Source organism: Halichoerus grypus, chromosome 14 (assembly GCF_964656455.1).
Source record: "Halichoerus grypus chromosome 14, mHalGry1.hap1.1, whole genome shotgun sequence".
Classification (NCBI taxonomy): Eukaryota; Metazoa; Chordata; class Mammalia; order Carnivora; family Phocidae; genus Halichoerus; species Halichoerus grypus.
Genome location: NC_135725.1, coordinates 58,546,861 through 58,569,354, shown reverse-complemented (window position 1 = coordinate 58,569,354; position 22,494 = coordinate 58,546,861). Strand labels below are relative to the sequence as shown.

The window sequence follows — 22,494 nt, the reverse complement described above, 5'->3', positions numbered from 1 at the left end:
CACTCACACACTAGAAAAATAGAAGGGTTTGTTAATATACACAGGCATATACCAGAAGAGGAAAGTTACCTGAGTATATACACATATGCATGCGATAAAGAGATTATATCTATAAATGTATGCACATGGAGGGAGATATGGCTTGTGTATATTCATGTAAAATGAATGAATGAGTTGAATGAGTTTCTATTATGTACGTACACACAGGAAAGGAATGGTCAGTTTATAAACATATGGACATATCAAGAGGGAGAAACAGGTTATTTGTATAAAAGTATGCACACATTCAGAGGGGTGGCTAAGTTATTTATATACATACAGGAGAGTACCAAGGAAGAACCGATGGTCAGATTATCAGCATATCAACACATGCATGTGAAGATTCTACCCTCAGTGCTGAGTATGCTATTTTTCACTCATTCTAATGACCCCCACCAGCAAACTGGCTCAAGCAGTTATGTAATTAATGTAGCTACTCTGAATTCCACCCACAAATGCTTTGCTTTTGTCCCTGCTTGTCGTTCAGAGTCAGTCATACACCCAATACCACTTACCTTGCTGCTGCAACCAAAATAAGAGTTAAGGAAATGAAAAGAAAAAAAAAAAACATTAAAACCACAAATTCTTTAAAAAATTAAAACCATTAGAATGCAAGTGCTGTCTTTAAGAGGAAATCCGTTCAGGAGCACTCCTGGTTTGACAGAGAAGCCACAGGATGAACTTTCTAAGCCACACAGCATGGCTGCTTGCCCAACGGACAAACAGAGCCAAGGAGCTATTATTCTCAGTTGCACCAGCTGGCTGCCTCCACGGTGCAAAGTTGATGATATGAACAATGCCCAGCAGAGAAATCCCCTCAGTGAAAGGCTGGGCAGGAGTCTCGCTGGCTACAAATCTAGGAATCCAATCTGGTCCACACCTCTGCTGAGGGGGACTCTGATGACCGGCCTGCTGAAGGCAATAGCAGCCAAACTTCAACTGGATGTGGAATTCTAACCCAATTGATTCCAGGCTTTAAGACTGAGACAGAAAGCAGGGCAGCTACTGCTCCTGCTGCTGCTCCTCCTCCTCTCCAGCTGCTTCCTGCCTGCAACCTCCCATAGGGCACCAGCCCTCCTCACACGTTCCTGGCGCACACACCCCCTTTCCCAGAACACTCACGCACACACAAACCTCGCCAGCAAGCTCACTCACACACCCTTGGTGAGTGTCTCTCCCTCTCGCTAAATATAGATCTTACTCTCTCCCTTCCCCCATTTCTTCCTCTCATTCTCCCCTCTCCTTTCTTCTCCCCTGCCTATCTACCTCTGTCATGTCTGGGCTATAGGATATAAAGGGACGTAAGACCAAAGACCTATACTTTGAGGAGCTCCCAGTCTCAGAGAGAAGATAGAACACAGAAAGAAATTGCCAGAGCAATACAAAAGGAGTCTTGCCTTCTACTGAAACAAAATAGGTTTTTTTGTTTAGTTGGTTGTTTTGGGGGGGGGGGGTTTGTTTTTGTTTTTGTTTTTTGCTATATATAATCTGTTTTCTCCATTTGGCAAAGCTGGAAAACAGGTGAAGTACCCAAGTTCAGTTAACATCAAATAGCACTATGCTCTCAGAGTAGATACCTAGTCCAGTTCTTCCTGAACAGCCACAGCGAAAGAACCAATTGGAAAACAAGAACTCCCTTAGGCTATGCCAAGGCTATGATTAGGGAGAAGTAGGGGAAGCTGGGTGGGCTGAGGTAGCCCCTCTACTGCAGAAGTCTGGACCACAGACTGTTTTGGGATCCAGAATTAGGAACTAAATAGACTAAAGTGAAATCACATTGACCAAGAGCTACTGAGCCTGGTGATGGGTATTAAGGAGGGCACGTATTGCATGGAGCACTGGGTGTTATCCACAAACAATGAATCATGGAACACTACATCAAAAACTAATGATGTACTGTATGGTGACTAACATAATAAAAAAAAAAATTATAAAGAAAAAAAAAGATGCAAGGCCCTGGTTTCATGATCCCAAATTTTGCAGTCCCTCTTTGCCAATGGCAGCCCCATCTCCATGGTGGCTCTCACATGGTCCTAATTCCTAATACCTCAACAATTCTACTTAGGACTCATCAGAAAATTGAATGTCCTTATCTTCAAAGAGCACTCAAGTTGTGCATTGCAACATAATGCCAAACATAAGCCAGGAACCCTTGAAGCCATGGAGCATAAAATGCCAAATACATCAAATATACAATACCCCTTTCCACTCTGCACCCACAGGACAGGAAAAACACTGTTTGAGTCCAAAGAACGTCAGAATTCTTCTCAGTATAGGGCTCCAATTAACCAGTAACAATCCAGTGAAGCCACTGCGATTCCACCTCCTTAGAACCTGATTAAATGTGAGAAGGCCCAAGGAAGGTGGACAAGTTTCATTCACCCAGCATGTCCAAGCCAGGCTCTCAAACCCTGCTACTTCTGCTGCCCTGCAGCATTGTTCATGACAATCCACAATAAAACATGCCCTTGTTAGCCAGGAATCAGGAAGTCAGTCTATGGGGACCACCCTAGAAACTGTCACCGCGGAACAGGCAGCCCTATATGGTAGATAAAATAAGCTTTTAAATGAAGAATGATTTCCTTGGCTTATCCAAGATCCTGAGGAGAAAGTGTTGATTCCAGAGCCAACATTTGCCTCCCTACTGCCTTTTTTCCAATAACATTGCTTCCCCCTCAACCTAGGAAGAAAATTTAGATTCCAAGAGACGTTAAACAACCCATTTCTTAACCATCCACCTCATTATGCAGCCAACACTAACAGCAGAGCAAATATCTCCTAACCCAGTCGGGAGCTGGCTGGATGACAGAAGAGATAAAGACTGACAGCGCAACTATAACCACATCTAAATACAGAAAAAAAAATCACTTGAAAAGTGTCAAATTTCAGTGGAAGTCACAGCCAATTTACTAAGGAGCTTCCCATATTTCAGCCAGAAGAAAGAGGTAAAGGGTTTAAAACAAGAAATACAGGGAAGACTGATTAAATCAGAATTCCCTCCCACTCATAAAGAGCCCAGAGAAGTGGCTGTCATTATCAGGTTTGGGTCTGGGCTTCCTAGTCTGAGAAGTAGAATGATCTTCAGAGCTAGGACACTGACTAAAAAACCTACTTCTTCCTGCCTCATCCACCAGTGGCTCCAGGACCTGGCTGAGGCTTTAGATGTTATACCTGAGGTTAATGTGACCCTGTCTTATCCATTTGCCTACTCAAACACATTCAGCCCATCTTCTAATCAACTTGGATTTTCCAGAAAAATAAAGGCTCAGACAGGAGAAGACGCGTTTACAACGTGAGGCACAACAAATCTGCAATCTCTAGTTATGGTCTTCAAACTTCACAAGAGTTCATATAGCTTTGACCATAAATTACCTTTGTATCTTTACACCTTCCCATGTTTCAGCAAAAGCACAGAGAATAAGTAGGAAAGTGATAAATAGCTGTCAGTACAAGCTCTGGTAAAAAAATAAATAAATAAATAAAAATTAAAATTAAAATTAATAAAGCAGGCTCCTTCTACCATTCAACAGGGCCCATGGACTGCCAGACATCATATGACCAAAGGACAGTTAGACCTCTTCTGTGGACTAGCCTTTTGGGATAGACACATAATTTCTGTTTCCTGAGCCGTATGAATAACAATGCAGCCTCCTTGTCAGAGTGCATTCGGCTCTTGGGAATCCTGGGCAGGCTAAAAGGATGGTTGGTGCTTTTTAGAGGTAGGAAATAGCACAAGCACCCACCTCAGTTGGGAAGCTTCCTCAAAGCAGGGCTTTTCAAGAGCTAGCTGGGCAGAATTGGAAAAACAGATTGGGTTAAGAAGGAAAAGGCATTTATCCAGAAGCTGTGAAATGCTCTGAACAGACATTCTCAAGGTCTGGTTCCCAATTTAAATCTTTGCAGGGATCTTCGCCTAGAGATAGATGAGTCAAGATGGAAATTCAACATAAGACACTGACACTCACGCAGAGTTGTGGGAAGGTTCAGAGCTGCAGGAGCTCTAAAGGGGAACTGAATGGGTGGGTTAGTCAGAAGACCACCTGGCACACAAAATTCATCCTCGGTTGAAGTATCTGAGTGCAGTTACAGGGATACTGGAGGAGGGGCTCACCAACCACAATTCTCCCCTTTTATACAAACCATCTAAGTCTCCCTCAGGCCAGATATGACTGGTCCAAAAGCAAAGAATGGGCCTGCTCCAAACCTGGCCTGCCTTTTCAGGTGTCATTGCCAGAAAATGGCGGAGTCAGGACCAGCAGGTGCCTACCTCATCTCTCAATGTTGACAATCACATACAAGGACGTAAAGGATAGGTGGAGCCAAAGTCTGACTTACATCAGAATAAGTCTGTGACTCTTTTTCTTCTCTACCACTAAGTAAAGCCAGAAGCAACATGAGAGGCTGACACGAGTCACATAAGTAGGATCTGTTTCATGAGGAATATAGTTTGTTCTGGTGGCTGAGAAAATTCTTTTTTCCCCCTAGAATTATGCCCTCCATAAACTACTCAGAAACTGCATGCAGCAGAGAATGAGGGCAATGGGAGGTGATTCTCCTTCGTCCCTCAGGAACATGCCACTCTAGGGAAGTGATGAGCCTGGCAGAGATGTGCTGACTTTACTGATGTACTGGGACATAGCTGCTACACAGACTAAATCAGGCCTGACAAGCTGCAAGGCAGGCCTAAGGAGCCACAAACTGCTGACAAATTTCAGTCCTACAATCAAGTCAAGCACCATCCCTGATTAGCAAAAACTTAAAGAGGGATAAACTCCTCGGGACTACCAGGCTAAACAGTTAGGTTTTTAGCCTGTACCTCCAAAGGCTGTGGCCCCATTTCCATTCCAGGACCAAATCATTAAAAACTCATAAAGTAGTCTACATGTCTACTGCCCTCTCACATAAACCTGCTCAAAAGTCACAGCTCCCAGATTTAGAACTAAGGCTGGTCCTGAACTAGTATCTACTTATATATGTCCCAGTCCAATCCATAAAGTACACTGGCCCTGCCTCATTCTCTATACCCCAAGGAAGCCAAGGGGCCATATCAGAGGGTTCTATAATAGGAATCTAAAATTTGAAATTTCATGGGGAAATGAACCCTTTGTACTATAAGGTGACTATATTCTAACTGGCTTCATATTGATCAAGTATCTCCTTCAGTTCTTTGGCCTGTTCTGATATATACCTTAGGGTAAATCCAAACCTGGAGAATTCTCTTGGTATAGGACCCTGCTTCCATAAGTTTTTCAAAATATGTTTTTAGCTAACACATGAATCCCAAGTGTCTTGGAAATCAATGAAGGGACCTCAAAGAGGAGGGGTTTTCCTATAGGATTCTCCATATATTCAAAAATATCTGGTATGAAGCACTGAATTATGAAAAGGTAGCTAACGTTCAAAGGGGAAGAGAAGACTTGGAACAAATCTCTTAATGATCTCTGAGAAGTAACAGGGAAGCATGGTGGGGAGAAAGGGAAGTACTCAACTAGGTGAGTCAAGAGAGAGAGCTAGACTTAGCCTGCAAAGCAAGGAATGCCAAGGGAAAGCCTGTTGGTGGCAGTGGCATGAGAGTCCTACACTACCAGCTCACCCATACCAATCACACAGGGAGATGACCTCTGCTCAGACACAAGACCTTTCAAGCCTCTATATTCTAATTCTCCATCCAGTGACAGAATCCCCTGCAAAACCCTTTGTCCGCCTACCACATGTCACCAAGTCCAACCTATTGTACCTTCCTATCTATAAAATCTGTCCCCTTCTCTACAACTCTTAATCTAGGTTTCATTATTTCTCACTTGAGTTACAGCAAAATATTCATCCTCCCTAGTATACCCTCCTGCAACACTACCTCCCCACTCCCAATCCATTTTTGACAATTTGTTAGAGGAATACCTACCTTTTATAGCCCTTAGAAGGAATTAACCCTGCTGACACCTTGATCTCGGACTTCTAGCATCTAGAATTATAAGACAATATACTTCTGCTGCTTAAGCCACCCAGTCTGTGGTACTTTGTTATGGCAGCCCCAACAAACGAATACAGTATATCTGAGAATTACTAATACATTTCTACCAAAAAAATTTTTAAATAAGTAATAAGTGAATACTTATTAAGTACTTAGGTGTTGTACCAGGCATGATGAAAAGATATGATCCTTGCCGTTAAGTAGGTCATAACCTAAAGGTAAATGTTATGGCATGGGCATTATTATATCTATACTATATATTTCAAGGGAGAGGAGTATTAGATTTTGTGCTTGGGTGACTGGTAGTGCCATTTACTGAAAGGATATACAGGAGATGAGGTGGAGGAGAAAGAAAAGACAATGAGTACAACTTGAACATACTGCATGTGGTGCCTGTGAAAATTCTGGAAACAAGATCCATAGGCAGTTGGATATATGAGTATGGAATCATGAAAGAAGACTGAGGTAGAGATAGCAATCTGGGATTCATCAGTTTATGGGTAAAGCCATGGGTGAGATTATCTAGGGTATAGAGAAAGAGGTGGAAAACAGAGCCCTAGGAATCACCAAGTTTTAAGGGGCAAGCAGATAAGGAAAAATGCTGTATAGGAAACAAAGATGGAGCTGTCAGATATAAGAAAAGCACTTGAAGGGAAAGATATCACAAAAGCCAAGAAGGAAGAGTGTTTTAGGGAGAAACCAATCAACAGTTTTTATCTCACCTGTCACAAGAAATGCTCCAGGATGCTCCAAGGGCACCTATAATGCCCTCCCTAACTTGTCATCATTGTCTATTTATGTTTGAATGTCCTCAGGTGTGGACCAAATAAACACATTTCCCTAGCATGCTTGAAGATGACAACCAGCAAAGGGAAGAAGAAGCCTAAGGAATAAGGGAAAGTTATTTGTTACAATTTACCTCTTCCCTTTTGCTTCAAGAAGTCTTATTTTATACACCATGACTGTACTTCAGAATGTGCCTGTTTTGGAATGGTGGTAAATCTCACCGCATTGTTTACAGAAAGAATGTTACTTATAAGGAGCCATGGATCCTTATAACATATGTTTATAAACACAGAAAGCAAGTTACCCCTTGATTTCCATCTTTCTAAGCTCACATTACTTTATTTCTTGGGCATTTCCTGATACTTAATGATACTTAATAACAATTCCTGACTTAGTACCCTCTGGGAATTTCTCTGACTTTTTTAAGATTTTATTTATTTGAGAGAGGGAGCGAGCGAGCAAGAGAACACGAATGGGGGCAGAGGGAGAGGGAGAAAAAGACTCCCAGCTGGGCAGGGAGCTCGACTTGGGGCTTGATTCCAGGATCCCGAAGGCAGACACTTAACCAACTGAGCTACCCAGGTGCCCCTCCTCTGACTTTTCTGACCACCCTAACTCAAAGGGTTTGCTCCCTCGATTTTCTGTTACAAGTATTAATCATTTCTTTTGCAACCAATTACTTATATTGCCTTATAACATCATCTCATAGTTTTAAGCAAAACTTTACTGTCTTTTAAGTATCAGAGCTATACTAGGAACTATAATCAGTTCCTGACCTCAAGTGCAATCTAGCAAAGGAGTTAAAACACATATATGGACATGGAAAATGCAAGTAGAAAGCAGAAGCAACAAGAAAATAAGTGGCCAGGAATAGGATCTCTAAATCTTTGAACTCTGTTTCCTACCTATGTGTACTAGGCCCCCAAGGTATATTAAGCAGGGAAGATACTCGAGGTGAATATCCAATCCACTCTTAATTCCTAAGACTTCAGACTCAGACTCCCACATACCTCCTACCTTGATAAGCCAGGCTGAGCTATAAAGATGTCTTTAAAGACCAATTCAAAATACAGGTCGCGCAGTTTGCAACTTGACCCCTTGGCTCCTGGGTCACATCCTTGACTAAACATCTGAATTTCACCCAGTGCAAGAGGAGAATATACATATAATATCAAAGGCCCAAAGCAGTTTTCTCAACCTGCTTTTTCATGCTCCCAGTTTATTCCAACTGGTAGAGCTCCTGCCTCCAGCATCACAGCTCAATTAAAGCACCTATTCTTTGGGCCTGGAGTGAGAGGGCAGCCTTCAGCAACTCTAAAGATTAGAGTGAGTGACTAATATTTATCTTAAGAGACACAGCTCCCACCCCCTGCAGAGGTAATCACTATTCTACAATCTGACACCACAGATTACTTTGACCTGTTTCTGAACTTAATAATAAAAGGAATCATACAGTATATATTAAGAAATACATAATCTTGGGGGCGCCTGGGTGGCTCAGATGGTTAGGCGTCTGCCTTCAGCTCAGGTCATGATCCCAGGGTCCTGGGATCGAGCCCCACATCTGGCTCCTGGCTCGGCGGGGAGCCTGCTTCTCCCTCTCCCTCTGCCTCTCCCCTGCTCATGCTCTCGCTCTCTCTCTGTATCTCTGTCTCAAATGAATAAATAAAATCTTTAAAAAAAAAAAAAAAAAGAAATACATAATCTTGGGGTAAAATGCTCACATATTTCCAGGATAATATGATAAACACCAAAATTGACTGTATATGAAATACTACAGAAAAATAGAAAAATTAGTATCTAACTACCTGGGGACTTTGAGGAAGGCTTCAAAGGACGTGACATCTAATTTGAGCTCTGAGCTTAAGTGGTAGCCATGACTAGTGCTCTGTTTCAGGAAGACAATGCTGGCAGTGTTATACACAATGTAGTCCAAGACAAATAAATAAAAGCAAGGCAACCTTTGGAAGGCTAACACTATAGACTAAGCAGTAGAGAGGACCTGAACACAAAAGGGAACAGAGAAGAGACTTATAAAAGAAATCATGGAGAGAAAAAGAGCAAGGTCTGGCAAATGATCCAATGTGGGAGGCAAGAGAGAAGGAAGAATGACACCATGATTTTGAGTGGGTGACTAGCAGAATGATGGTGATTTCAATACAGAGAACAAAGCACAGAAGAGGCCCAGGAGGGAAGTTTCAAACATTGGAAAATTGTGGTGAAAATAAATAGTAAATAACTAGACATGAAGGGTGGAACCTAAGGGAAAAAGGAGGGTTAGAAGTATAGATTTGGGAATTATTTGCTTAGAAAGGCTAGCTGGAAGTCAATTGGATGCCTAGCACAAAAGCCAGGATCAAGCACAGTAGTAGCCATATAGTAGTTGCTCAATTAAGGACTCTGGATTAGAGGCTAAGCAGAGACAGATTTGAGATGGAAAAAAAAAAAAAAAAAAAAAAGCCCAAGGGGAAAACTGTAGAAAGAGACAGGCAGGGGCGCCTGGGTGGCTCAGTCGTTAAGCGTCTGCCTTCGGCTCAGGTCATGATCCCAAGTCCTGGGATCAAGCCCCGCATCGGGCTCCCTGCTCGGCGGGGAGCCTGCTTCTCCCTCTCCCACTCCCCCTGCTTGTGTTCCCTCTCTCGCTGTGTCTCTCTCTCTGTCAAATAAATAAATAAATAAATCTTTAAAAAAGAAAAAAAGAGAGAAACGGGCAGGGAAGGAGATAGGCAAGGTAAAAAAGGAAGGAAGAGAATGGGAAAATCTAGAATAATGGAAGTCACAAAAATAGGAAGTTACAAATAGGAAGTTTCAAAACATACACTGGAATGCTGCAGAGAAAAATGACAATAAAGACCTGAGGAAAGTATCTGGGGAAAAATGAAAATATTTAACTTAATTATTTCTATCTCCCCTCTGACCTATAAACTCCTAAATGATAAGAAAATGTCTTAAAATAGCCCCAACACACCCAGTTGTACCCACTTATTGGTTGGCTTGATTTAAAATGGAATAATTTTATCAGTTGTTTCCTTTTGCATAACTTGAGCAACACGATTTTCTCTCACAGAGGAAGAGTTCCTTCCCAGCAAGTATCATCAAATGTTCCCATTGGTTAGATGATCAAACAAGCATCACAAGTCAGAGAAAGTAACAGAAAGCAAGAAGGGCTGCTTTGTTATCTGGAAACAAGTAATTTTTAATTTTATACAGAGGTCGATCAGACTAGTTATATAAGAGTACCCCTCTTTACTCTTTACCTCTTTACTGATACTATGCCCAGAAAATACTGTCAGCTGGAGCTAAGCCTGCTACCAGTATCTGATACCCTCCTCTGACTCTAGGCAAGTCAATGGTATCATGGCATTCCTCAGAGTTGTTTTGATATGCACCTCAGAAACCAGAGCCAAACTCTACCCCTTCAAAAAAGCTGCCCCAATCTCAGGCACAGATGTGACATCTTACAATTCACAAGGTTCAGTCACAGCCTAGAACCAGATTTAAGATTTACAGAAGACCAACCACTGATAAACATTTGGATCCAGGCCATAAACACGTCCAGAACACTTCACGGGAAAAAAACCCCCTGAGAAATGTTAAGCATTTCTCCTGACAAGCACACAAAAGCAGCTCTTAGAAAATGTTCCCACCAGTGCCCTTGACAGCCTTTGTCCACCTCCCCTAGACTCCTCAGGGTAAGGCATTCCACTGACTTCTTCCTCCCTGGCCCCAGAGAAGCACCAGTATACTAGATAGATAGCCTCCTCTGAGTGACCCTTATAGTTATCCCAGAAACCCCGTGCTACCAAGGAGTCTAGATCCCTATAAAAACCTGAAATCCTATGGCACTGGCTCCTTGCTGCTTTAGCCATCAGAAGCAGTTTCACTGTGTTCCCACTTGGTAGCAAAGGCTCCAGCTGTGGGCAGCAACAACTCTGGCAGGTCACTTAGTCCTAGGCTAGGAAGGTTATGTGTGAGCCCTGAAAACCAGCAATGCTCGTAATAAGAGGCCTGTTGGTAACTCTCAAGCAATTATTTCTAGAGCTTTACACTTAAAAAATGCATTTTTCGGGGCGCCTGGATGGCTCAGTCGTTAAGTGTCTGCCTTCGGCTCAGGTCATGATCCCAGGGTCCTGGGATTGAGCCCCACGACGGGCTCCCTGCTCCGCGGGGAGTCTGCTTCTCCCTCTCCCACTCCCCCTGCTTGTGTTCCCTTTCTCGCTGTGTCTCTGTCAAATAAATACATAAAATCTTCAAAAAAAAATGCATTTTTCTATGATCTCACTAGAATTCTGTAAAAGAGGACAGTTATCCTTAATTTTACAGTTGAGGAGACTGAGAAATAGAAAATAGTGATTTGTTCAAGTTCTCTCAGATTTTAAGATTGACCTACTGCAAGGACCCAATTCTATTTCCAGTTTAGCCCCACATTTTAGTAATAAGAGGGATAATAGTAAACAGATACAAAAAACATTGTATATCGTGAATGGGGTCTCCATATGTCAGCCTGGCGACCACATTTCCCACCAACTAGACCTCAGGAAACAGAGACTCACAGGTGACAGACACAGAAGCTTCTTCTATCATCTTCTTTCCCCTTCTGCCTTGAAGGTGTATTAGTTTGCTAGGGCTGCCATAACATAATATTACAGACTGGGTGGTTTAAGCAACAGAAATTTATTTCCTTACAATACTGCAGGCTAGCAGTCCCAAGATCAAGGTGTCAGCAAGGTTGGTTTCTTCTGCAGCCTCTCTCCTTCGCCTCAGATGGCCATCTGCTCTGTCTTCACAAGCTCTTCCATCTGCGTCCTAATCTCTTTTTATAAGAACACCATTCAGACTGGACATGAGACCATTCATATGACTTCAATTTACCACAATTACCTCTTTAAAGGCCCTCTGTCCAAATACAATCACATTCTGAGATACTGGATACTAAGATTTCAACATATGGGGGGGTGCACAATTCAGCCCATAACAGTAAGAAAAGGTGAAATCAGGGTTTTGGGGGTATTATGAATATAAAAAGCAGAAGAAAAAAGGAGACAATCCAGATTCAGAAGCCAGGTACCCTGGTGTCTTCCTTTCCTTTGTAGGGAGACTTTGGAATGGAACAGAAGAAACATACTGGCTGGTCGCTTTAGAGAAAGAGAATTAGGCCAGTCTCAGCTTCCTTCTCTGTTCTGGTCTGCTTCCTAACAGAACATGGGCAGGAGAACCATGTGTGTCCTTTCTGGGTACTAGTGCTCTGTTCAGTGAAGATGGGGGTGGGAAAGGTAGAGGGCCTGTGTTCATGTGTAAAATAATAAATTTTAATTTCTTTTTTTTTTAAGATTTTATTTATTTATTTGAGACAGAGAGAGAGCACAGAGGGACAGTGACAGGGAGAAGCAGACTTCCCGCTGAGCAGGGAGCCTGATGCAGGGCTCGATCCCAGGACCCTGAGATCATGACCTAAGCTGAAGGCAGACACAACCAGCTGAGCCACCAAGGTGCCCCTAAATTTTAATTTCTTAAGGATACCACTATTATCACCCACTCAGCTTCATCTTTGGAACTTCATTCTACCTAAGATTTTAGTTTTTACCAATGCACATGAATTCCAAGGACTGAGCGAGATTTGTGTATCAGAGGAACAGAAAAGGAGGGATAGACATAGGCTGTAGGGAAAACTGGCAGCTCAAGAGCATGCTTTTGTTACTTACCAACTGGGCAAGCTACTTCAAAACCCTGTAAAAAACAGCTTCTTATTATTTCAGAGGCACACGTGATGTTGCCAATTTCTCCATAGACAGGCAAGACAAAGAGGAGAAAGAAAGGTTGCAGGTTAGGGAACAGTTAAGGCAGAATGTGGCAAATCCAAGAAAGGTCCAAAGAAGTTTAAAAGGAACAGGACTGGGAGATATTTGCAAATCATATATTTGATAAGGGACTTCAATCCAGAATATATTAAGAAATCTTACAACTCAACAATAAAAAGACAGGGTGCCTGGGTGGCTCAGTCAGTTAAATGTCTGCCTTCAGCTCAGGTCATGATCTCAGGGTCCTGGGATCGAGTCCTGCGTTGGGCTCCTTGCTCTGTGGGAAGCCTGCTTCTCCCTCTGCCTGCCACTCCCCCCTACTTGTGCTCTTTCTCTCTCTGATAAATAAAATCTTCAAAAAAAAAATAGTAATATCCAATAAGTATGGTTATGATGATAATGATGGTGGCAGCAGTTGAGATCAAAAGGAAAACTGTGATGTAGGTAATCAAGTTTTCATTGAATGAGGAGTTATGGAACAGCTGGGACCTAACTGCAACAAGGAAGGTGAGTATGAGAATAGGTTATGTAAATATCTAGTAATGGCCTGGAACTGGCAGAGACAGACTGAGAAAACTAAGCCTCATTCTTGACCCAGTAATGGGGCATAAAAAAGGCATTTACCCGCCCCCCCCCCCCCCCCCCCCGCTTTAGAAAGGGCTTTAGTGGGCACCTGGCTGGCTCAGTCGGTAAAGCATGCAACTCTTGATCTCAGGGACATGAGTTCAAGCCCCACGTTGAGGGTAGAGTTTACTTTTAAAAAAAAGGGCGTTAGCAAACAACCAGATTTTAGTCAGTAGAGAATGTATTGATTCTGGTCTCAGAAGTCAGTAAGAACTCCAGTTTGCAAAGGGCAGAAGGGGTCTGTTGTAGCAACAGCTAGAGCCCTCATCTAAGAGAGCTTTCTCTAGTTTGTGAAGCAGTAGTAGGGCCTGGTCTTGGGTAGGGATCACCACGAAGTTTGAAGACAGATGCTAAAAGCTGTGGTTGAGCGAGGTCTTCAAGTATTCAGGCTTACTACAGGATTTGCATTTCAACAGTGTAAGTAGCACAAGATTAGAAACAATTTAAAAATCCATCAAGAGAGGACAGAGTATGTAAATTATAATACATCCACCAGGGGAAATATTACGTAGCTATTAAGAGAATGCAGTAGCTCTATTTGGACTAATAAGGAAAAATCTCCAAGATATGACATTAAATTTTAAAAGGTGAAGGACAATGTAATATACCACACACATGCATGTGCACACACATGCTTGTATATGCACAGATTATCTGTGGACTGATTCACAAAATACAGGTAACAAAGAGATAGGGGAGACAGGGACTAGAAGCCTGGAAGTTTGAAGTAGGAGGGAAATACTGCATTCTACATGTATAAGTTTATGTTTTGTGTAATTTTCTATTTTTACACTTATTACTTATTCAAAACATTCTTTAGTTTTTTAATTGTTAGAGTAGCAATGGTTAGGGAGAGGGCTGACAGATTGTGAGAAAAAGAAGGGATAACTGGTGGCCTCAATGAGGGCAAAGAGTTGAGGTAGTAAAAGTTAAAGACAGGCAGCTGTGATCAGAGCAAAATCCTGGAGTTTAAAATTACAGAAAGAATATTTTCCTGGTGCAACTAAGTCTAAGAGATGGGGTCCTCAAAGGTGCTCCACTTGAGCATTTTTCCCCAAAGGGAATACCTTTTTCAGGACTTCAATAATAGCATGAGAAAAGAACAGAACAGAACTTCGTGAGAGAGAGTCAATTCATTCTGTCCTAATGATCTTCCCTGAGAAAATGCTGATACATCTCTCAGGCTGACCAGCTGCAACCTTGGATCTCATGGGATTGCTCCAGTTAAACACAGGCCTTCTAATCTATTTGCTCAGTTCCATCCCTGCTTACTAAATAAGTCTCTCCTTCAGCTTTCTTTAGCAACCCAAGAGCTTCTGTCAAGGCTTCCTCACGGCCTACCTCCATGTCTTCTCCTTCACTGTCCCTTCCACCTGGAACACCCACCCACCTGCTGCCACCGCAGTCTCTGTTTCTAGAGCTAAAAGTCTCACCTCCTCCCCCAGATTTTTCGGCAGCTAAGCCAAATAAGGTACAGAATCATTTTCATTCCACCCACACTACTAACATTACTGCAATGTCATCAAATACTTATTAAGTACATTTGGCTAGGTACTCAGCCAGCCCAGATACAGAGATGACCTGTATGATCTCTTCCCTCAAGCTGCTTATAGGAATGGCATAAGGGTAGCCAGGTTCCTATGGTAGTTCCTCAAAGTCTATGGAATGCAGTTATCAGATGAAGAAGTATGAATGTCCCATAAATTTATGGGAAATATTCAAATCACAATCAAAGAAATGCACATTAAAACAAGGAGATACCATGCTTCTGCCAAGTTGGCAAACATTTTCTAAAATGATAATACTCAGTGTTGGTGTGGCACATTCAAATACTCAAAGTACAAATTGGAAACACCTTTCTGAAAACACATGCAGAAGTTTATCAGAAGCCTTTAAAAGGTATTTATTCTTTAACAGTAATTTATTTGAATCTACTTTGAGAAAGCTAAGTTAAAGAAATAATCAAAATAAAAGATTCATGCACATTGATGCTTATCATAGCATTACTTATGAAGAAATATCAGTTGTTATGGAACATCAACATAATGTAATATTATTAATCTAATAATCATGAAATCATGTTTTCAAAAAATATTTATAACCCAGAATAAAGCTCACAAAAATAATCTAAGTGAGAAAAATTTTAAATGCACACATAGTATGGTCTAAATTCATTAACTTTACATTTAATGTATATAAAAATTATGTAAGAAAACATAGCTAATGCCAATAGCTAATATTTTATAGTTAGTAGGCCCTGGAAAAAATTAAAAATAGAATTAACTAAGAGATAAATGTATACTTTGGAGTATACATTTTGGAGTATACTTTGGAGTATGCATGTGGAGACTTCTGTGAAAATGCTGACAGACTTTTTTGGCTAGGTAAGCATCCATAAAAGGTTGGCTAAACACTCTGCTAGGTTCTATACCGGGCTTTAGAAGACCAGCAATAAAAAGCATAGCCTCAGCAATCAAGGATCTTACAAGTACACAGGAAAGTTAGATCAAACAATAAACAAGTAACTCCATTACATCATAGTAAATGCCAATCTAGAAAAAGTACGCACAGAGTCTGGAAACTTAACCCCCAAAACTGACACTTCACTGCATTTTAAAGATTTTTTTTTTTTTTTTTTATTTGAGAGAGACAGAATGCAAGAGAGCAAGCACATGAGAGGGGGGAGGGTCAGAGGGAGAAGCAGACTCCCTGCCGAGCAGGGAGCCCGATGCGGGACTCGATCCAGGGACTCCAGGATCATGACCTGAGCCGAAGGCAGTCGCTTAACCAACTGAGCCACCCAGGCGCCCACTTCACTGCATTTTAAATGTGAATAAAAATTTAGCTAAGTGGAGAAAGAGAAAGAGTATTCCATGCATGGCAAACAGCAAGTACAAAGTCTCTGAGATTTTGAAAAACACATAGTCCTTTATGTTGGAAGTGTTGACTAAATAGAGTAGCACAAAGAGCTAAGACCAGAAAGGCATATAAGGTCTGTATCAGTGCTTTTCCAATTCTTTTTGTAGAGGATGTGGTTTTTTTAGTCCAACATGTCATGGACTGATATTTTTTGTCTAAACCCTGTTCAATGAGACTAGGATATTATCGTGCACATGGTATTACAGCAATCCAAAATTGGTCACTTACTTATTTCAATTTCAGTACTTATTTCATCAAAGAGTAGAAACAAACACTTCCTGGGCTGGGCTGGGCTGGTCCATGGACCACACAGGGAGTCACACTGAGCTAGATAGATTATGAAGGTTTTATTTTATCATGAAGGCAATGTGGAGTCACTGAAGTATATTTTTTTCTGATTTCGTCTTTTTTAAATCATAGTTTTACTAGATAATTTACAATCCTAAAAAAAGGGTACTATTATTCTCCCCATCTTGTAGATCAGGAAAATGTGGCTCATTAAGGTTAAAAAAACTTTCTCACAATGATACACTGAGAAAAAAATATGGCAACTAATATTACAGGCAAGGATTAATTTCCCGAAAACAATAAAAGCTCCTGGGAATAAAAAGTTCAATAGAAAAAAATGGGCAAAGAATATGAATAGACCGTTCACAAAACAGTAAATACTAACAGCCTTGACTTGTATGAAAACATGCTTAACTGTACTAAGATACACAAACTTAAATTCTACTGAGAAAACATTGCCTAGCAGACTAGCAAAAATCCAAAAATTTGAACAAATCACTCTACTGGTGGATTTGGGAAGAAAAAAAAAAAGCACCCTTACAACATTACTAGTAGGAGTATAAATTGGTACAGCATCTGTGGAAGGCAGATACCCTTTGGGGTAGTCATCAAAGCTGCTCACAAATATCCTTCTCTTTCTCTTTCAAAGTATACCATACTGTTCACTTGAGGTTAAATATGGTTATATGATTTGCTTCAGCCAAGGAAATATGAGCAGAAGTGACATATCTTCTGGGTGGAAGTTTTAAGAACCAGAGTGCAATTTGCTATGTTCTCTTTCATATATCTTTTCTTTCCCTCTACCACTCATACTGACAATGTCTTCAATGCAGGCTGTTCCCCCAGTCTGGACTGCAGAGAGAAGACAACTTAAAGCAGAACTCCTGGACATGCAGGATGACAAGCAGCATAAGCAAAATAAACCTTTACTGTTTTAAGCTACTGACAAATGGAGGGCAATGTGGCAATTTTTATCGAATTTATAAATACATATCCCCTCAAATATACTTGCAAAATGACGTATGTAAAAGGTGCTCATTTACAACATGGTTTGTTATAGCAAATGACTGGAAACAACCAAATGAACCAAATTAACATCAACAGAATACTAGTTAAAATACTTGCAGGACCTTCATACAGCAAAATATCTGTAGCTATGGAGAAAAAATTATCTTAGAGCTAATATGGAAGGATCTCCAAATGAAAAAACAAGATGTTCTCAGTATGTGTACCAATTTTGTTTAAAAAAAAAAAAAAGAGTGGGGGTTACAATATATATTCATGTTTTCTTGCACTTGCACAAAGCAACTCTAGAGCAATAAACTAACAATTATTACATTGGACAGAGCATTAAAGGGTGACTAAGTGGAACTTCCAATTACTCAGGAAAAAAAATTTGGGGTGCTGTACTTAACTTCCTAATGTCACAACCTCAATAAGTCAAGCAAATCTCATGTTAAGTATAAATAGTGTACTTCTACCTCTATCTGACACCCTTCATTAAACTCTGGCTTATCTTTATCCTCTTGGCCACATCTAATCAGCTTCTAGTTACATTACCTGTGTTAAGAATATATTTACTGTTGTTCTCTTATTCAATTAAGTAGCAATGGTTCTTGGTTACTCTTAAATAAACCATGCTTTTCCCTAAATGATTCCAAGCTTCGGCAACTGTTTTTAGCTATTCTTTTTGAGACTCCAAATTGCCTCTTAAAAAGAAGAAAATCATAACAAACTGTGTCTGCTCCAATATATTCTTGTTTTTCTCATTCAGAACTTTTAAGTGAATGTTATTTGTTTTACTTTCCTTTATAATAAGTATTATGAGACCCTTACTTATGGGGAAAATTAGAAATAAAAAGTTCGTATTATAACACTGACTCCATAAATGTTCACTTTAAATGTTTATCTCATGTCAATCTAGATCAACAGACTCCAAATCTAAAACCTACATACATGTATAACTGTACTAATACATTCATTACATTATAAATATGTAAAAAGCATAAAAGAAACAATTTAAGATTAATGATAAAAAATATTTTTTGCTGTCACTAAAAGTACCAGCAGTAATAACATTTTTAGTGAAAGCAATGTGATGCAATACGCCTCATTATTTTTTAAATCTTGGTTTAACATTTTGTTACAGAATTATTTGAAGGACTGGTTCCATTTTCAATTACTTCAATACTTGGTTTTCAAAGCTGTCAAAAAGATACAGATACATCAGTCAAATGAAAGATGTGCAATTGGTTCCTACATAGCAATTATTCAAAGATTTTGTTGAAATTTGGCTAATTAAATTCTCATTTTCTCTGATATCTTCCCAAATATTTTTAACAAATAAGTTCAAACCTCACTGAAAATTTTCATTAGAAATATTTTTAAATATGTTAATAGTTTCTTTTTTTTAAGATTTTATTTATTTATTTGACAGAGAGATAGCGAGAGCAGGAACACAAGCAGGGGGAGTGTGAGAGGGAGAAGCAGGCTCCCCGCTGAGCAGGGAGCCCGATGCAGGGCTTGATCCCAGGACCCAGGGATCATGACCTGAGCCGAAGGCAGACGCTTAACGACTGAGACACCCAGGGCCTCCATAAACATGTTAACAGTTTCTTTCCAAGATTTTAGAATATGCAGTTATGGGTTTTTATAGGTAACAGTCATTGTTTCTGATAAAAAAAAAAAAGAACACACACACACACAAAAGAAAGCATTTTCAAACATCTGTATTCAAAGCAGCTACCTTTTCAATCATTATTAAAACATTATCTTCTCTCTGAAGGGTCAAATTAACAGTGCTTGTAAGAAGCTAGAACAGGGCGCCTGGGTGGCTCAGTCGTTAAGCGTCTGCCGTCTGCCTTCGGCTCAGGTCATGATCCCAAGGGTCCTGGGATCGAGCTGTGCATTGGGCTCCCTGCTCCTCGGGAAGCCTGCTTCTCCCTCCCCCACTCCCCCTGCTCGTGTTCCCTCTCTCGCGCTGTCTCTCTCTGTCAAATAAATAAATAAAAATCTTAAAAAAAAAAAAAGCTAGAATATGAGCAACAAAATAAATGATAACGATTATAACTGTAAAATGCAATACATTATATAATAAATTAGGTATCCATGAGCCCATAGTGATATAAATAAATTGATGGGAGAAAAGGGAAATCTCTTCCTTACAGGAGAATGCCAACTAATGAATGTAGAAAGTATACTGGAAATAGAAAGTTACCATTTGGCAGCCACCACTAGTGATGGTAGATTCAGAGAGAAGTCATCAATGGATGCTTAGCTCATAGGTAGAGATGCAATGAGGAATAAGATATTGGCATAGTCTCAGAGTACACAAAACACGTACCAGTTACATCAGTTACAAAAGGAAAAAAAGGTGTCTTGACAGGTTGGAAACCTGGCCAATAAAAACTTGAGTAGGTGATTGAGATTAATATTAAGAAGGGTAGCACATGTTGACACATGTACTTTCTGATACAATTCATTAAAAAGAGCCCAGCATCATTTTTATGTAATTCTTGCCAGGAAAGCATGGCCTGAGTCTGAGCATGAGGAAACATTGGATGGACCCCAAATGAAGAACATGCTACAAAATAAAAGGCCTGTACCATCTGTCCAAGATAAAACTGAAGAACTGTTCCTGATTAAAGGAGACTAAAGAGGTATGACCACTAAATGAGACATGTCAGCCTGGATTGTATCCTGGACCAGGAAAGAAAAGAGACATTGTTGGGACAGCTGGCAAAATCTGTATGGTGTTTTGATGATGGTGTTGCCATTGTTGATTTCCTCCTGTGGATAGTTACATTGTAATTATATAGGAGAGTAGCCTTAGTTTTTTGGGAAATACAAATAGGACTATTTAGGAGTAACACATCATCTCTTCAACTTTTTCTTAAATGGTTCAGAAAAAGATTAATCATAATAGATGGAGGGTGATGAAGCAACTGTGGTAATGTCAACTATCGGGGCATCTTGGCAAGAAAGATTTAAGAGTTCTTTATACTGCTATTTTGGCAACTTTTCCCTAAGTCTAAAAGTATTTCAAAATAAATTATTTTTCGGGGCGCCTGGGTGGCTCAGTCGTTAAGCGTCTGCCTTCGGCTCAGGTCTCCTGGGATCGAGCCCCGCATCGGGCTCCCTGCTCTGCGGGAAGCCTGCTTCTCCCTCCCCCACTCCCCCTGCTTGTGTTCGCTCTCTCGCTGTGTCTCTCTCTGTCAAATAAATAAATAAAATCTTTAAAAATAAATAAATAAAAAAATAAATAAATAAATTATTTTTCAAGTGTGTTTACACATGTGAGCATGCTGGCATTTTTAATATCTGCCAGGTATTATACTACTGACAGCCCCTTGTCATCATTTAAAAACATCCTCCATCACAAAGACCCTCTGTAATAGGCCAGCCCAGTGGCCTTGAACTGGGTAGCAAGGGAGACAACTGACTCTAAAAGGCCTTGTAATGGTTTCCTGTCCTAAGCTTAAAATAAAATGGCCTCAAAGTGACAATGGTACTGAAAATAGCATATAACTTAACCTTCAGGCTCTCAACCCACTAGGTCTATTTGATTTCCATTAATCAGCATAGAAGGAAGCCAACAACCACCTCCCATCCCTTAAGGCTCTAACTTACTTGTCATGCATTCCCAGAAGCACACTATAAGATGACTAACCACTGACTGCTTCTTCAGCACCATATGTCTCCAAATTTCAAAGGAAAAATTGTCCCAACTAGTACTAGAAAAACAGATTTCCTACCTCCTGCAGCCGGAGTCGGACCTTGGTAACTGCTCGGATCCAGTGTGCTCTGGCTTGGGTAAATGGCAAAGAAGCATTTTCCTCAGGAAAACTTGTAACAAAGAAAAGAATGTTACTTTAAAAATAGCCCACGTCATGGTCCCGGGGTCCTGGGATCGAGCCCCACGTCCACCTCCCTGCTCGGCAGGAAGCCTGCTTCTCCCTCTCCCACTCCCCCTGCTTGTGTTCCCTCTCTCTCGCTGTGTCTCTGTCAAATAAATAAATAAAATCTTTAAAAAAAAAAAAAAAAAGCCCAGGCCATAGGGTGACTGCTCAAGGCAAACTGCCAAATATCTTAAGTAAAATGGTCTGTATTCATGCCTAGACTTGTTTCATGAGTCAGGCCACTAAACAGCATAGTCCTAAATAGCCAATGTGGGGAAAAAATGCTCTCTAAAATGACAGCTCCTTTTACCTTTTTATCCATTCCCGCTCTTCTTTCCCCATTTTTCACTCACCCAATGAGCCAGCTCACTGGGACAGTCAGGTTTCAGGATTCTAGTAAAAGCAATGGCAAGGGCCCTGAGTCAATGTTAGCACAAAAACTACGCAGACATGTGGACTAATCCTTGCGCCTTACCTCTCAAGACCACCAGTCTCCCTTGGGTGTTCTACATGTCATCCATCCTTAGGGCAGAATTTTGTTCCTGCAAACCCTTCCTGCTCCACTAAGAATTTTGGAAGGCTTACCAATTCCTAGACTACAACAAAAATGCTAAGGAAAAAAGCCCAGCCCTTTTCCTACCATGGTCTTATTCCTTGAGCTGCCTTAGGGACACCCTCAATGAAACAACAATAAATGTAACAAAGTAGTTTTGGGACAGAAACACTTTGCTGTATTAGAACAAATCATCCTCTAGATTCTTGACTGTGGAATAGTGGTCAATTCTTGGTGACAATGCTTCTCCTCTCTCCCACTAAGGTCTAGTGCCAAGGCAGCAAATAAGCATCCACCATCTAGATATCTGAAATATAGGTCAAGCTCTGACGCCATCCAACTGGATCAACTGTTTTAAAATATTGTGGGCACTGCTGACCAAGGTAGAACTGGACTTCACTTGCACAGCTAGGATCTGAAAGGACACAGCCAGTAGAGAAGAACAAATACTCGTTCTGGGCCCTTCTGCTGCTCTACCAAGAACTCTACCCAGACAATAGCATCTGCCAAATCTAAGGTCTACAAAGAGCCATTTTTCACTGGGTCATCAACCACACCTCTTGGATGTCTTGTCTATTAGATGAACCACCACCAATGACTAAAGATCAGGAAAAAGTA

General features: G+C 40.8%; 1 protein-coding gene across 11 annotated transcripts in view; it reads right to left on the bottom strand.

Annotated features, from left to right (window-relative positions):
- Window positions 1-22,494, bottom strand: part of UNC13B (unc-13 homolog B) — a 218,226-nt gene that overhangs the window by 64,941 nt on the left and 130,791 nt on the right. For 6 of the 11 annotated variants that reach the window (XM_078061432.1, XM_078061428.1, XM_078061431.1 and 3 more), the window contains one exon: window positions 21,180-21,270. In XM_078061432.1, coding sequence (XP_077917558.1) covers window positions 21,180-21,270 — 91 coding nt within the window. Of the gene's footprint in view, window positions 1-554; window positions 1,069-21,179; window positions 21,271-22,494 lie in introns of those variants that run through there. The other 5 variants (XR_013443745.1, XM_078061426.1, XM_078061424.1 and 2 more) reach the window with 1 other exon arrangement.